General features: G+C 39.3%; 1 protein-coding gene across 1 annotated transcript in view; it reads right to left on the minus strand.

Moving 5' to 3' along the window:
- ATP8B4 (ATPase phospholipid transporting 8B4 (putative)) overlaps positions 1–16,194 on the minus strand; it is a 155,913-nt gene that overhangs the window by 29,670 nt on the left and 110,049 nt on the right. The window contains exons 15-17 of the mRNA XM_073303976.1: positions 10,823–11,011; positions 3,354–3,469; positions 944–1,108 (exon numbers count right to left, since the gene is read on the minus strand). Coding sequence (XP_073160077.1) covers positions 944–1,108; positions 3,354–3,469; positions 10,823–11,011 — 470 coding nt within the window. The remainder of the gene's footprint in view (positions 1–943; positions 1,109–3,353; positions 3,470–10,822; positions 11,012–16,194) is intronic.

Genomic DNA, 16,194 nt, shown 5'->3' on the forward strand with positions numbered 1-16,194 from the left:
CAAGCCCTTTTCTTGCCCAACAGGCTGGCAGCAGCAGATCTAGCATCATTATCTTCAAGGTTGTAGTTTCTGTGTCAGCTCTTTTAATATGACTATATCTCCATATCAGTCTCAGCCAAAGGCATCCTTATGGGGAAAAAGCAAGGATGAAACTGAAGGCATGGGTATAATACCACAATGGGATATAATGTGAATTGTAGTTTATGCATTGCCCCTTTAAAATAAGCTGCAGAGACCAGACTCTGAAATATCAATATTCCATCAAGGCAACAAAGGGTGCAGAATTTCAAAGGAATTGGGAAAACCCAGCTGGGGGTTCAAAAGACGGGGCCAAATACATATATTCAACTCACATTGACTACAATGGGAGTTGTAAGTGCACATCCGAGAGTGGGATTTGGCCTTTACAGAGAGAGGAATTGGAAAGAGCAGGCATGGAAGAGGAACAGCTATCTGAGTAGACAGAGGAAAGGATTACCATCACTTATAGAGTAAAGGCAAGAGTAAGTTTTAAATTGTTTTAATTGTATATATTTCATATTGAAAGTTGGCTTTCTGGTTACAAAGCAGCATGGACGGTCTTTTCTGAAATGGAACATGAATGTGACTTGATGAGAGTTTTAGGGGAAAGAAAATGGCTGCTTTCTTAAATTTAAAAAAAATCAGGTAAATTTATATTTAAAACGAGTCAGTTAACCATGGGGAAGAATCCCCTCACTGGTTGCCTCGAATATCTTAAAGCCTAACCACAACTGGCCTCGACATTCATTAGCATCCTTCTAAACAAAGAGGGGCACTGCCTGAATGTGAACATATATAAAGACTACAGCAGTCTTGCTTGTAGCACAACATCAGGAACGTAAGAGCATAGAAAAGTATCAATCTATAATACAACATCACTTTGCAAATATACTTTTCCTGTGCTATGTCTCTCAGAATATACCATCATGTCTTTTTCAATCTCTTCATATGCTGCAGCAAGATATTCGTTCCTGCTATCTAGTGACGTGTTTGCCTCCTGAAGTATTTTAGACCACTCTTTAAAGTGCTCTTCAGTCAAGTTTTTGTATGCAAGGGCTAAGGTCCGAAGGCCTTCTCCAGCAAACTCCTGTCGCATAAAAATAAAAGATGAGCAGTATCTATGGGAACAATGTGAACTAAATTAGTCAGAACCACATTATATTAATTTCCCACTCTGTTAACATCCGTCTTGATTATGGAGTCAATAAGCAAAGGTACTCTAAGATACCACTGAAATTAAATTCTCATAAACCTTGTTTCTGGGGGATTTTAACTCTTCAGGTTTCTTTTACTTTGAGGTAAGGTTGTGGGCACATTTTCTCTTTATAGCTAGATTTTGTTCTTTAAAAAAATAACTTGAATAATTTGTGGCAACTTTTATATGTACACGAATATTCTAACAAGAAATTGGAGTGCCTAATATTATTTTAATGCCAAACCCGAATCTAAAAATTGGATGAAGTGAAATGTTGCAGTCAGACAGAGCTGAATGTGAATGGCTACCTAGGTATTAAACAGATGAAAGTTTTAACCTTGAAAGGCAGCTAGTGTGCCCAGACTACTCTCTTTAGCACAATTAACTAAAATACTTAGCACACTTTTGGTACTACCACATATTAACAATAAATAATAATTTCATTGTGAACATTATCATTAATCCATCATCTTAAAAGCATAATACCCATGTACCTAGGATGGCATCAATGGAAGAACTGTAAGAAGCTCGACCAGATAATAGGAGTAGAAATGTCTCAAGCAGTATGTGAATCACAATAGTTCCATGACACAGTATCACAGCCTCAGGTGCAACCTATCTGTTACGCTGACAATAGAGGCCTTAGAGTGAATGGGAGCTGTGGCTGCACCACATCTCCAGTAATCAGCATCCAAATTTGAAACCACTGGTCAATACACAGATATGTGTACACAGGTTAACAGGTTAGACCCTTCAACCTAATCACAGAGAGAAACAGATGTAAAGCTGACCCCCCAACACTTAAAAAGGGTGAAAACATAATATCGTCTGATATGTTGGTGGCGCATGCTAATTAATTTAGATTCTGATCCTGTATCAGAATTGTCTGGTGCAGACTGCTGGGCTCATGCAGAATCCCACAGACAACGCATTATTTCTTTAATATAAAAATGATTGCATATATGATGTTATTCAAAATGTACACATTCTTACAGATTGCACAGCATATTAGATATATATATTCCCTCCTTTGTATCTTAGAATTTCAATGACTGATTTTTTTCAAAGTCAAACAACTATCATGAGCAATTTTACTGTTAAAAACCAAAAACATTTCGGGAACTGTCTTTGACCCTGTAGTTCATCTCAACAAATCAAACGGTTTACAATGCTCCACTAACAACATTTTTTCATCTTCAGTGAATATTTGAACATCCCCTGTTCTATTATACAGCTATTACAATTAATATATAAACAGGAATGATAAAACTCAGAATTTAATGGATTGAAAAAACAGTAAGGCTTTGGAATTAAATTAATATAATGGAAAGGGGAAATTAGAGTGATGTGAAAAAAACCATAATACATCAATATACAAGTACGTATTCCCTTAACTTTACTAGGCAAGTATGAAAATTCAAGGTCTTTGCATTTGACCAACTGCAAAGATCAGATGCATATGATTCCAGCCTTGCTTTCATAAAAAACATGTTGGCCTTCTGGAAAACATTAAAAGAAAACCAAGAAAGCTCTATTACAGAGACAAAAACAATAGTTATGTTTGTAACCAATATTACTAAACCATCATACTGTATACTTAATGTCAAAGGAGTATTTTTTTAAAGACTCATGGAATGGTTTGTATTAAATGTGGACACTTACAAAGAACATGAATTCTAAAAAAATAAATGCAGGAAATGAGGGCTTTATCCAGTTTCCCTTAAAGTTCACATTAGGTTAGACCCTCAAACTGAATAGAAGACACTTATTTTCTTTAACACCATGTTACCAAACTGGATACTTTGTATCCACATCCACAGATTCCCACTGGCTTTTCACAAGGGACTCCAAGGACTTATAAACACTGTAAATATACCAGCTGTTTCAGGAGTTAACAGTGCACACACAAAGCTCTATCATTTAATTGGATTTAGCTCTCTGGGCAGCCAAAGGTAAGGCTGAAATTTAAGAAATTCTGGCTCATTTCAGAGCAGAAGGCCTATTAAGGTATTGATTCAGAAAAGCATCTGTATTTAGGAAAATACTTAAGCACATGTTTAACTCTAAACGTAAGTCCCTAAGCACATGCTTAACGTTAAGTGTGTGTTTAAGTGCTTTTATGACTTAGTGCACATACCTCAAGATGATTTGATGTCAAAGACATTAATTCTTCATTGGAGGGATGAAGCCTCTCAAATAAAATAGTATCTGCTCCCTTGCAATATAGTTTTATCTGCCCATCTGGGCTTTGAACTGAAAAAGAAAAGAGAAGTAGAAATTAAGACTGAAATCATTACTTTTCTTCCATTTTCTTCAAATGTCTATTTGACCTATCAGGTCTAGTTAGATGTTTTCTATACATATCAATAATAGTACAGCAGTCAGCACACAGAAAACAATCCCATCACCTGGGTAGGAGTTAGGTACAGTTCACGTATACTTTAAAAATGAACAGAACACATACTGATCAATTTTTCAACTAGCGATTAGGCAAAAACTGGAACCTCTCAAATCTGAACTCCTTTGAATTTCAGAGGGATGGGACAGGTACAAGTCCCTGGATCTGAAACCTCTCCATCAGTGTTGCTTGTGAATCAGATTTTTCTGTTTCTGCATCAGCTGTGCCTCAAAGTCTCACAGCAGCTGGGCTCACAAAATTCCACCATTTGGGGCTGGTATATCATAAAAGAAGTTTGCAAGATTTTGCTACCATCAAATCTGACTCTGAACCTTACCACTAATTAAATCTCAAATCCAAACCTTGAACTTTAGTCTAACTAATCTACATCTAAACCCAAATTCTGACATTCTCAGCCCATCTGTAGTTATTATACAACATTCTCCCCAAAAGTCTTCACAGAATCTTAGAGAGGAAGGACTGGAAGGGACTTCGATAGGACATCTAGTCCAGTCCCCTGCACTGAGGCAAGACTAAATATTATGTAGACCATTCCTGTCAGGGTGTTTGTCTAACCTCTTCTTAAAAACTTCCCATTACAGAGATTCCACAACCTTCCTAGGCAATTTGTTCCAGTGCTTAATTACCCTTACAGTTAGGAAGTTTTTCCTAATGTCTAACCTCAATCTCCCTTGCTGCAATTTAAGCCCATTGCTTCTTGTCCTATCCTCGGTGGTTAAGGAGAACAATTTATCACTCTCTTCTTTATAACAACCTTTTACATACTTAGAAATCGTAGAAGCTCAGGGTTGGAAGGAAACTCAGGAGGTCATCTAGTCCAACCCCCTGCTCAAAGCAGGATCAATCCCCAATTTTTGCCCCAGATCCTTAAATGGCCCCCTCAAGGATTGAACTCACAACCCTGGGTTTAGCAGGCCAATGCTCAAACCTCTGAGCTATCCCTCCCCCTTAAAAGCTGTTATCACATCTTCCCTGAGTTGTCTCTTCTCCAGACTAAACAAACCCAGTTTTTTCAATCTTTCCTCCTATGTCATGTTTTCTAGACCTGGAAACATTTTTTTTCTCTCCTCTGGATTTTCTCCAATTTGGCCACATCTTTCCCAAAGCATGGTGTGCAGAACAGGACACAATACTCCTTATCAGCCTTATCATTGTTGAGTACAGAAGAATTACTTCTCATGTCTTGCTTACAACACTCTTGCTAGTACATCCCAGAATGATGTTAGCTTTTTTCCTCCAATAGTATTATATTGTTGACTCATATTTCGTTTGTGATCCACTATAACCTCCAGATTCTTTTCTGCAGTACTCCTTCCTTGGCTGTCGTTTCCCATTTTGTACTTTTGTAATTGATTAATCCTTACTAAGTGTAGTACTTTGCATTTGTCCTTATTGAATTTCACCCTATTTATATGAGACCATCTCTCCAGTTGGTCAAGATCATTTTGAATTCGAACCCTGTCCTCCAAACAATTTGCAACCTCTCCCAGCTTGGTATTGTCCGCAAACTTTATAAGTGTACTGTCAATGCCGTTATCCAAATCATTTATGAAGATTCCCTTAATTTCTTTCACAAGTACAGCTATTTGACTTTCTCTTTTTTAATGACACAGGTGAGATAATTCCTTCTGCATCATCTCAGTTTGTTTCTACTGGAATGAAGTACCATAACATGAACATCACTTTACAGCACAGAACCCTTGAGGAAAAAGCAAGATAGCAAATAGTATTATGAAGGGTACTCAGGAAGAGAATACCGTTTAATCTCAGGGCAATAGCTTCTGAGAGCATGTGCAGCTGTATTAATGAGAGCTAGCAGGGCTCCGGAGGGGGACTGATTAATTGTTGCTGATGGTTTTCTGCCTCAGAAAAGAAGCAGATTTATGCCAGTACGTACTTGTGAACACCTTGAGCCATTAAATACCAGGCTTTTTATAAATATATTATGGTTGACACAGCATCAGCTTGACATTTACACATTTTAAAATTATGTGCAACACCTATTTACTGTTGTCATTTGCACCACATAAAATAACTAACCAGTAAAAAATGCTTAGCTCCACTAGAGAGGAGTAAGTCTTGAGCGAGTTCAAGGTGGAGAAACTTCCTCACTGGACCATATATCAGGAGTGATTTGTATGAATTAACAGTTGCAATATGATCCATACAAATAGTTTAAATATTTCCACTTTATGCCTAATATTTACATTGCCGTCCACAAATACATTGAACTATCATTTTGAAAGAAGTTTTTTCTGCATAATGTATCTTTTGTGTTGTCTCTGCCCAGAGAACGTATTTTTGAAAATAGTTTAAGGTTAATCAGACAAACTGTTTTTGATTTACAAGGTGTCAAGGTCCCAGTTTCCCTCCACTCCAAGGGTATCTGGGAGGTATCTGGGCCTGCGGACCTCTGGTGTGATTCCGGTGCAATGAACTGTAATCTGTTGGGGTTCTTGGGGCAGTTGGCCTTTACATGCCCCAGCTCGTTACATTTAAAACATCGTCCAGCTGACGGGTCACTGGGGCGAGGTGGGTTGCTGGAGAACGGGGTGGTGGGACGATAAGGGGTCTGGAGGGTTCTTTGGGCAGCCCTCGGTAATAGGGTGTGGTCTGGGGTTGTCCCTTCTGGTGTCCACTCCAACTGCGACCAGTTTTCTTCTTCTCTGCCACCTCCACCCATCTGGCTCCAATCTCTCCTGCCTCGATTACAGTTTTGGGCTTCCCATCTAGGATGTATCTTTCTATTTCCTCAGAAACACCCTCTAAGAATTGTTCCATTTGCATTAGGAAGGGCAAATTTACTGGAGACTCACCACTTGCTCCTGATATCCAGGCATCCCAAAGTTTCACAACGTGGTAGGCATGTCGGGTAAATGACACGTCTGATTTCCACCTTAGGGCTCTGAACCTCCGACGAGAATGCTCGGGTGTTATCCCCATTCTGACTCTTGCCTTGGATTTAAACAGTTCATACTTGTTCATGTGTTCTTTAGGCATTTCAGCTGCCACCTCAGCTAAGGGTCCACTGAGCTGTGGCCTCAGCTCTACCATGTATTGGTCAGTAGAAATGCTGTACCCAAGGCAGGCCCTTTCGAAGTTTTCTAAGAAGGCCTCAGTATCATCACCTGCCTTGTAGGTGGGGAACTTTCTGGGATGGGAAGTGGTACTTGGAGAAGGATTGCTAGGGTTTGTTGGGATATTCCGCTGAGCCTTTATCTTCTCCACCTCCTCCACATGCTTCCTCTCTTTTTCCTTCTCCTCCAGTTCTTTGGCCCTTGCTTCCATTTCTTTGTCCCTTGCTTCCATTTTCAGCCGCATGAGTTCTATCTGTCTTTCATGTTCCCTTTGTTTTTCCGCAGCCTGAAAACTGGCTAATTCCAGCTTTTGTCGAGCCGTGGATTTTGTCATTCTAACCTCTCTGTTTTTAACTAACTTTACACCCCAAGGTTTAGAAATAAACAAACAAAACTTGGCTGTAAAATTTTGCTGTGCTGGAATAGAATACCTATTCTCTGATAGTGATTGTCAGCCTACAGAAAAAGACAATTCCCTTGTCTCTGCTCTGGGCCCAAATCAAAGCAAAAAACCTCCAACTACTTGGAAACCTGCTTACCAGCAGCCCAAAGGAAAAAAAATTCCTTTTCAAACCTGTGCTCCTTGTAAAACAAAAAAATTAAAATCCTAAAAAAAAAAAACCCTGCCACTTTTGTCTCCAGGCAAATGGGTAGAACACCCCCCCCCCTCCGTTTACTTTTAGAAGAAAAAAAAACTTCTGGTTTACCAAGACTGTGAATTTCCCCGCAGGAGGCTAAGTACCCTGCCTCCAGGCAAAGAAAACCTGCAATTCACAAAGATAATCCCCTTTTGTCTCAGCTCTGGCTCCAAAGCAGAGAGAAAACAAGCTGCTTTCAGTTTCAGCTGCTTTCTGGACTTCCTTTCCAAAGGAAAAAAAAATTTCCTCTTTAAAATCTGTATTTCTAGTTCAAAAAATCTCAACTGGATCTCAAAATGATTTCAGGTTAATCCCACCACTCTGCCACCATGTCAAGGTTCCTTCCCCACTCTGAACGCTAGGGTACAGATGTGGGGACCTGCATGAAAAACCTCCTAAGCTTCTCTTTACCAGCTTAGGTCAAAATTTCCCCAAGGTACAATATATTCCACCCTTTGTCCTTGGATTGGCCGCTACCACCACCAAACAAATACTGGTTACTGGGGAAGAGCTGTTTGGAAACGTCTTTCCCCCCAAAATACTTCCCAAAACCTTGCATCCCCCTTCCTAGACAAGGTTTGGTAAAAAGACTCACCAATTTGCCTAGGTGACTACAGACCCAGACCCTTGGATCTTAAGAACAAGGAACAATCCTCCCAACACTTGCACCCCCCGTTTCCTGGGGAATGTTGGATAAAAAGCCTCACCAATTTGCATAGGTGACCACAAACCCAAACCCTTGGATCTGAGAACAATGAAAAGCATTCAGTTTTCTTACAAGAAGACTTTTAATAGAGATAGAAGTAAGTAGAAGTAAAGAAATCCCCCCTGTAACATCAGGATGGTAGATACCTTACAGGGTAATTAGATTCAAAACATAGAAAACCCCTCTAGGCAAAACCTTAAGTTATAAAAAGATACACAGACAGAAATAGTTATTCTATTCAGCACAATTCTTTTCTCAGCCATTTAAATAAATCATAATCTAACGCATACCTAGCTAGATTACTTACTAAAAGTTCTAAGACTCCATTCCTGGTCTATCCCCGGCAAAGCAGCATATAGACAGACAGACCAGACCCTTTGTTTCTCTCCCTCCTCCCAGCTTTTGAAAGTATCTTGTCTCCTCATTGGTCATTTTGGTCAGGTGCCAGTGAGGTTACCTTTAGCTTCTTCACCCTTTACAGGTGAGAGGATTTTTTTCTCTGGCCAGGAGGGATTTTAAAGGGGTTTACCCTTCCCTTTATATTTATGACACAAGGCTTTTAAAAAGAGGTAGTTTTCATTTTTAAAATTCTGTTCTATAGAAACATTTTGGGGCACTCATAACTCAGACATCTTGCAGTAAAAACTTCAAACTTGCTTTATCCTCTAATCCTCAATGAGAATTAGTGTATAATCATATGTTTACCAAGTTGAAATGCAAGACACTTTAGTTATTACTTTTGGTCTCCATATGTGTTTTAATTTCCATGAGAGAACAGGGAAATTTCACAAGCTCCACTTAATTTAAGCAAACGCTCTCTTGCTCGCTCTCATATTAAAAAAATTTCCAGCCTTTTTCATGTGAAAACCCAATTAATAGATTTGCAAGTTTCTCTCAGTGATTTTTCTGTAAAAAATAGATGAGTTTCTTAATTGTATTTTATTTAAGATCCCTGGCTAATAAGTGGAAGGCTAGCAGAGATGTAAGGTACTGTTGGTGTTGGAACGAGAGTAGATTGGAAAAAATTCAATGAAACTTTTTTTGTGCATATTTGAAGATTCATCAAAATTGAAACATTCTACAGAGTTGTGTCAATTTTGGTGAAACTATGATGGCAACCAGGCAGGGCTCCAATGCAGCCTGGTGGGATACTGAGAACCCTGCCTCTCAGGCTTACATCTCCTTGGCTCCCAGGGTCCACCAGCTCCAAAGCAGCCCACCAGACAAAGTGCCCCACAGCCCATTCCAGAAGAATTTCAAAATGTTTGGATTTTGTTCCAAATTGGAACCAAATCAAATGCTGAAATGTCAAAATCCTCCACAAAATGGAATTACTGTTCTCCACCCAGCTCTAGTTGGAACCTCAGTTGTGCGGAAGCAACTGCTTCTTGTTATTTTGCAGGCTCCTGTTTGTGCAGCTCCTTTCTAAGTTAAGGGGGTTCAACATGGGAAGTAGCTTTCAAAAGAGATTAAACCAAACCAGAGCCTATTTTTCATCATGTCTTCTATTACCCTCATTTTTGCTTTTCTTCCATTCTCTATCCCTATTCTTCTCTCCTTTCATTTGCCTTCATCATTTTTTTCATCTGTCACCTGGATATCCTCCCATATTTGTCTCCTTCACCTTTTTCTCTCCATCATAAGTGAAGAAATTATTAAGTGATTTACATTTAGTCTTTGTTATATTGAAATTTTTTCCTAGTCTTAATTAGACGTACTTCCCTTGTCCCTTCTACTTACATTTTCTAATTTCAGCTGAAACCATAAAAAGTCAGCATTTAACAGATACTCTATGGTTATAACAAATATTTTCTATTCTAAGCACAGGGGAAAACTGTGGTAAATGTTTTTAAATGCTTACTTTTTAAAGGCAACAACTTGATCATTTCTTTGCAAACTTAGCCTGCTTAGTAAACTTTTTTTAGTATATGCAGTCCTCGACTTTATGATGTTCGAGTTATGATGAACGGCACTTACGATGCTTCTACACTGACACCCTGATTCAACTTATGACTATTGGTTTCAAGTTTATGATGTTCAGTCCCACAATGGAGTAGACTGTGGTTCCGAGTTCCAACTTACGACGCAATTGTAAGGAACCAATTGTGTCGTAAGTCCAAGGACTGCCTGTATTATTCTGAAAGCAGATTTTTGGTGTGGTTTTACACACTCTAAAGTTTTTTTCTAGATATACTTAAGATTTCTATTATTTAGTTGTTGATATTATTGATCATTTACACTTGCTTGATTATTGTAAAGCACTTTGATAAATGTTAATAGAGCAATGTAAAACCAATAAATCAATCCTAATTGTAAATCCTTATAGTTGCCAGTCACATGCTCTACAGAAACAGAGTGAGAAAAAGAGCAAAATGTATGGATTTGAAAAACTGTTTCATTATCAAATTTTCAGAAAACAAAATTCAATGCAATTAATAACCTACTGCTACTATACTTTGCATCCTTCCATCCAAGAATCTCAGAGTGTTCTACTAAACTGAAAAGTATCATAGTCCCCATATTATAGATGGAGAAAGGCACAGTCTAAATGACTCCAAGGTACCGAGAGTCTGTGGCAGAGGAGGAAGTGACATCTAGATATCCTGAGACTTCCACTTCCTTCCTTTTTCTAACCGTGAGACTAAACTGCCTCCTTTGGCAGTTGGCAGGTTAGAGCTCTCACTGGTAGCTACAAGCTGGCTCTAGGCTTGTGTGTCTTGCAAACAACAGGCATGAAAGAAACAAAGAGAAAGCTACATGCTGTACCTATTACAGACATCCTTTTCCTGATATTGTTAAAATCCAGAATTGCTAAGAGCTGGTATGTAACAAGTTTGCCCATTTCTTCCACAGTGATGGTCTCTGGGGTCCGGGACTTAAAGATGAAACCGAAGTTTCTGGCAGCGGTTACTAGAGCACCTTCATCTGGCGACTGCACCTGGTAAACCAATTCACCTACAAGAAAAAAAACCCAAACACTGTACGTAACCGAGTTTTGAGCCCTGCATTAATAGCTTCACTTTTAGTCCATTAAAGAACAGCAGAACTGAACAGTACTTCATGGCTGATAACCTCTGCTGAAGGCAGAGCTGCACTGTCTGACTGCAGTGATCAGTAGGCAGGGGGAGAAGGAAAAAAGGCGGGAAAATGATCTGTCATAAAACTTAGTAAAAGTCTTTTCTCTGGGACCAACTCATCACATTGCGAAAGGGAATGAGGTGTGCATTGCGGTGTCTTTTATGCTTCATCAGTGCAACATAATGATGTGGTGTCAGCCATGAAAATATTTTGGGATGTTTAATGTCAAAACCTGCCTAGATGGCAAGAAAACCAAAATTTTGCCTCCTCTATTGTCCAGGCCCCAGCTGCTACTGCCAGGAGGGCTCTGCTGTGGGTGGCAAGCCAGAAAAGGAAGTAGGACAACCGTGTGGGTTTGGAGGACATTTGTAATAGATAAGGGTTCAATTTCTGTGCACTGAATGCCTGGGACAAAGATACCATGGAAAGGGACTTCACATTCAGGGTGTGATTTCAGAGTCATATTCTCAGAGAAAGTCTGTTCGCTCCCTCAGCCTCGGAAGTGTTGTACAGTAATTCCCATTAAGAACTTGATATTACCATTGGAAGGTAAAAATAACTTTACCCCAAACAATTTGAAAATTCTCTTCTTTTGAGGTAAAATGTTGAAGAACATACCCAGCATATCTAAGCATGCTGCATCGCATGCATCAGCTGGCCTTACATGGCACAGAACCTTATGGGAATTTAGGGCTGGATAAAGCCCTAACTGTATAAACCTATAAGATATTGCACATGTAGATAAGGACACTGGACTCATTTTTCAGATATTGTTACTTTAATATATCAAATTTCTGTATCTGGATACTCCACACTGAAGTTAAAGGGGCATGTGTACTAAGATACACAGAAGGATACTCAAAGACCAGTATTCACATTCTGCCCAAGTCATACTGTAAATAAGCATGAAAGATATCCTTTTATGGTTAAAAAGGGCCTCTGTGAAAAGGTCAAGAGATCCGTATGATATCTAGCCAATAAACAGATGCAAATGAGTAATTTCCTCAGAATCAAAGTTTAGTCATAGCTACAAAACCCATCAGAAGCCCAACTACATGGCAGAGACAGAAGCAGTCAGGTAGCACAAAAATAGGAACTAAATTATTAACACACAAGTGACCAAAATAACCCCAGAAGAATCTTAAAACTAGGGCAGATGTCAGAATTTTTTCATTCTGTTTCTCACTCCTGCAGTCCTGAGATTGCTATAGAAAAGTAGAGAAAATTATAGTTAAAAACTATAAACTATATAAAACTAACTTTAATGAAATGGTAAAAGGTGGAATAATCAACTCCATGAAGTCAAAAAATTCAATAAACGAATGAGTCTAAATTATTTTCCCCATTACACTAGCATCAAAGTCTCCATGGACTTTGATGGAGTTACTCCAGATTTACAGAGAGCAAAATTTAGCCCAGAGTTTCTAAAAGAGTCTTAACTCAGCTTCAGTGCACATTCTATATATTTCATGCTGAACTGAACATAAAACAGTAATTACTATTAAGATGTAAATTTAAAGACAAACATCTATAGGAAATATTTATTTGCATGCCCAATTTTTTCATCCAGTACAAAGTAGCTGAACGAATTTGGCTGAGACTCAAAAAAAAAAATCTTTTGACTGAGACAATGCAGGAATAAATTCAGCCTAAAGAGATTTTTTTTGAGAAAGTTATGAATACATGAAAAAGGAGAAAGTGGAATGGCTACAGCAGAAACAAGAGCTCAACCTTATTTCATTTGCTTCTCAAAAACAAAATATATAAAAGTACTGCTAAGCCTTAATAATAATAATACTTAGCACTTCTGCTGTGCCTGATTTACATCTTTAGAGAGGGTCTTACAAACACTAATTATTCTTGCACAATCAAAAAACAAAGCATTAAAAAAGGAAATTGTGTCATGCTAGTAAAATGAAAAACTGTGGCATGGAAACTAGAACATATTGTACTAGCTCTCTTATTAATTAAAAAAATCCAGTAGATATAAATTTAAATACAATCCACCTTTTGTCACCATTATAAAACTCTGTCACCTGCCAGGCAAATCTTAGACCACAGTGCACTTCAAACTGTTCCACAATGAATATAGCCTGTGGAAATCATAAGCTTCTTTCTGTGGCTAAACTTGCTCAGTGCAGTGCAGAACTTCATCCACAAATGCTCAAAAGTGCTTCATATTCTGGATATTAAAAATAAAATTTTCTATGGCACTATCCTAGGAAAACAATCATTAATAACTTTGCTTAACAACAAATTAATTTCTTCCAATTTACATACAAAGCTAGCTGGCAATGAAGTTTAACTATGTGGAAAGTATGAATGATAACAAGCCAGCCATTTATAATTTTTTATTAATTTTTCCAAGTGCAATATATATACCAAAATACCAGATTCATCACAAGCCAGCCATTTGTTGGCAAAAGGGTTATGAAAAAAGGTCAGATAATGTAGAAAATTTTCGTAAAGGTCTCATTTTTAAAATTAATTTTAATTCAGATAGAGATTTGGTTGAAAATCCCCAGAAAAGAGAATTTTTACACATGGAATAAATTTTGGGAAGACACACTATATCTACATACAAAACAAACAGATTGAAACCTTGTTTAAGTGAAAAACTGAATCCAATAATAACTGATAGAAGAGATAGGTTGTGGATTCTCCTTTTTTGCATTTATGAAATTCTCATGGAACTTATCCATTAAATTTTTGGGATTTAGCTATCATCTCTCCCGCTAGAAGAAATGAAAAAGGCTCCATGAACAATAATATGAGCAATGAAATAGACTGACTGATCCTACACCAGATGAAGGAAGAGGACTGAAAAGAAATCAAACTTTCCACCTCCAAGTCACTGCTTTAATTCAACTTTAGTCTATAGTGGCAAAGTCATTAGCAATTGCCACATGTTTATGAGGCCTAAATGTAGTAAGCTGGTCTCAGTCCGGTTCCTAATCATAATTGGCACCATGTTGGCAGTCTGAAAGAAGCCAAGAATTAAATGGGCATCAAGATTAAAATGCCCTCTGAGCCCTAAAGAAAGACTCTCTAGTTCAAATCACATTGCCAGTGCAAACATTCCCATAATGATCCACCATTCTCTGAGCTGAACTTGTGAATGGATAGAAACTGTGAGTGAAAAGAGGACTTCTGTAAAACAGAGACCTCCTGACCCACCTCTTCAACTTAAAAAAAAAAAATTAAAGGTAGCTTGCAGTGCCCAAATGAGTTAGCATTAACTGGATACTTACTTCCTAATGAACTGGAAGAGTTTAGAGTTACTCAATACTTTTTGACACAAAATCCCTGACTTTTTTGTAGCCAAGTACTCCCATCAGTTTCAATCAACTTCAAAATCAACACAAAGTTTTTTACTATGAATTAAAGATTTTTGTACTGTTTGAAGTTGAAAAAAACATGCATCAGAACAAAACATAGCAAGACAATTACAGGTTATGAGATCATGTCTCAAAACAGTTATGCATAAGTACTAGCCAAAATGTGTTACATCTCAGTTAATCGTTACGATATGGTCCATTTCCTTTTGAATATGCCACAGCAGCAACATAAACCAATACAATTTGATTAGATAAAAATAAGAAATTCTCCTTAACAGATCTACCTTCTTGGGAGGCAGATAGAATCGTTGTCTCACAGCTTAGAAACAGAGGGTATGTCTACACTGCGGAATAAGGTCGAATTTATAGAAGTCGTTTTATTAGAAATCGGTTTTATATATTCGAGTGTGTGTGTCCTCACAGAAAATGCTCTAAGTGCATTAACTCAGCGGAGCGCTTCCACAGTACCGAGGCTAGAGTCGACTTCCGGAGCGTTGCACTGTGGGTAACTATCCCACAGTTCCCGCAGTCTCCGCTGCCCATTGGAATTCTGGGTTGAGATCCCAATGCCTGATGGGGCTAAAACATTGTCGTGGGTGGTTCTGGGTACATATCGTCAGGCCCCCGTTCCCTCCCTCCCTCCATGAAAGCAAGGGCAGACAATCGTTTCGCGCCTTTTTTCCTGAGTTACCTGTGCAGACGCCATACCATGGCAAGCATGGAGCCCGCTCAGGTAACCGTCACCTTATGACTCCTGGGTGCTGGCAGACGCGGTACGGCATTGCTACACAGTAGCAGCAACCCCTTGCCTTGTGGCAGCAGACGGTACAGTACGACTGGTAGCCGTCATCGTCATGTCCGAGGTGCTCCTGGCCACGTCGGCTGGGAGCGCCTGGGCAGACATGGGCGCAGGGACTAAATTTGGAGTGACTTGACCAGGTCATTCTCTTTAGTCCTGCAGTCAGTCCTATTGAACCGTCTTATGGTGAGCAGGCAGGTGATACAGATTGCTAGCAGTCCTACTGTACCATCTTCTGCCAGGCAGGCAAGAGATGAGGATGGCTAGCAGTCGTACTGTACCATCTTCTGCCGAGCAGCCATGAGATGTGGATGGCATGCAGTCCTTCTGCACCCTCTGCTGCCAGCCAAAGATGTAAAAGATAGATGGAGTGGATCTAAACAAGAAATAGACCAGATTTGTTTTGTACTCATTTGCTTCCCCCCCTCCCCCGTCTAGGGGACTCATTCCTCTAGGTCACACTGCAGTCACTCACAGAGAAGGTGCAGTGAGGTAAATCTAGCCATGTATCAATCAGAGGCCAGGCTAACCTCCTTGTTCCAATAAGAACAATAACTTAAGTGCACCATTTCCTATTGGAACCCTCCGTGAAGTCCTGCCTGAAATACTCCTTGATGTAAAGACACCCCCTTTGTTGATTTAGCTCCCTGAAGCCAACCCTGTAAGCCGTGTCGTCAGTCGCCCCTCCCTCTGTCAGAGCAACGGCAGACAATTGTTCCGCGCCTTTTTTCTGTGCGGACGCCATACCAAGGCAAGCATGGAGGCCGCTCAGCTCACTTTGGAAATTAGGAGCACATTAAACACCACACGCATTATCCAGCAGTATATGCAGCACCAGAACTTGGCAAAGCGATACCGGGCGAGGAGGCGACGTCAGCGCAGTCACGTGAGTGATCAGGACATGGACACAGATTTCTCTGAAA

The sequence above is a fragment of the Lepidochelys kempii genome, chromosome 10, assembly GCF_965140285.1.
Source record: "Lepidochelys kempii isolate rLepKem1 chromosome 10, rLepKem1.hap1, whole genome shotgun sequence".
Taxonomy (NCBI): domain Eukaryota; kingdom Metazoa; phylum Chordata; order Testudines; family Cheloniidae; genus Lepidochelys; species Lepidochelys kempii.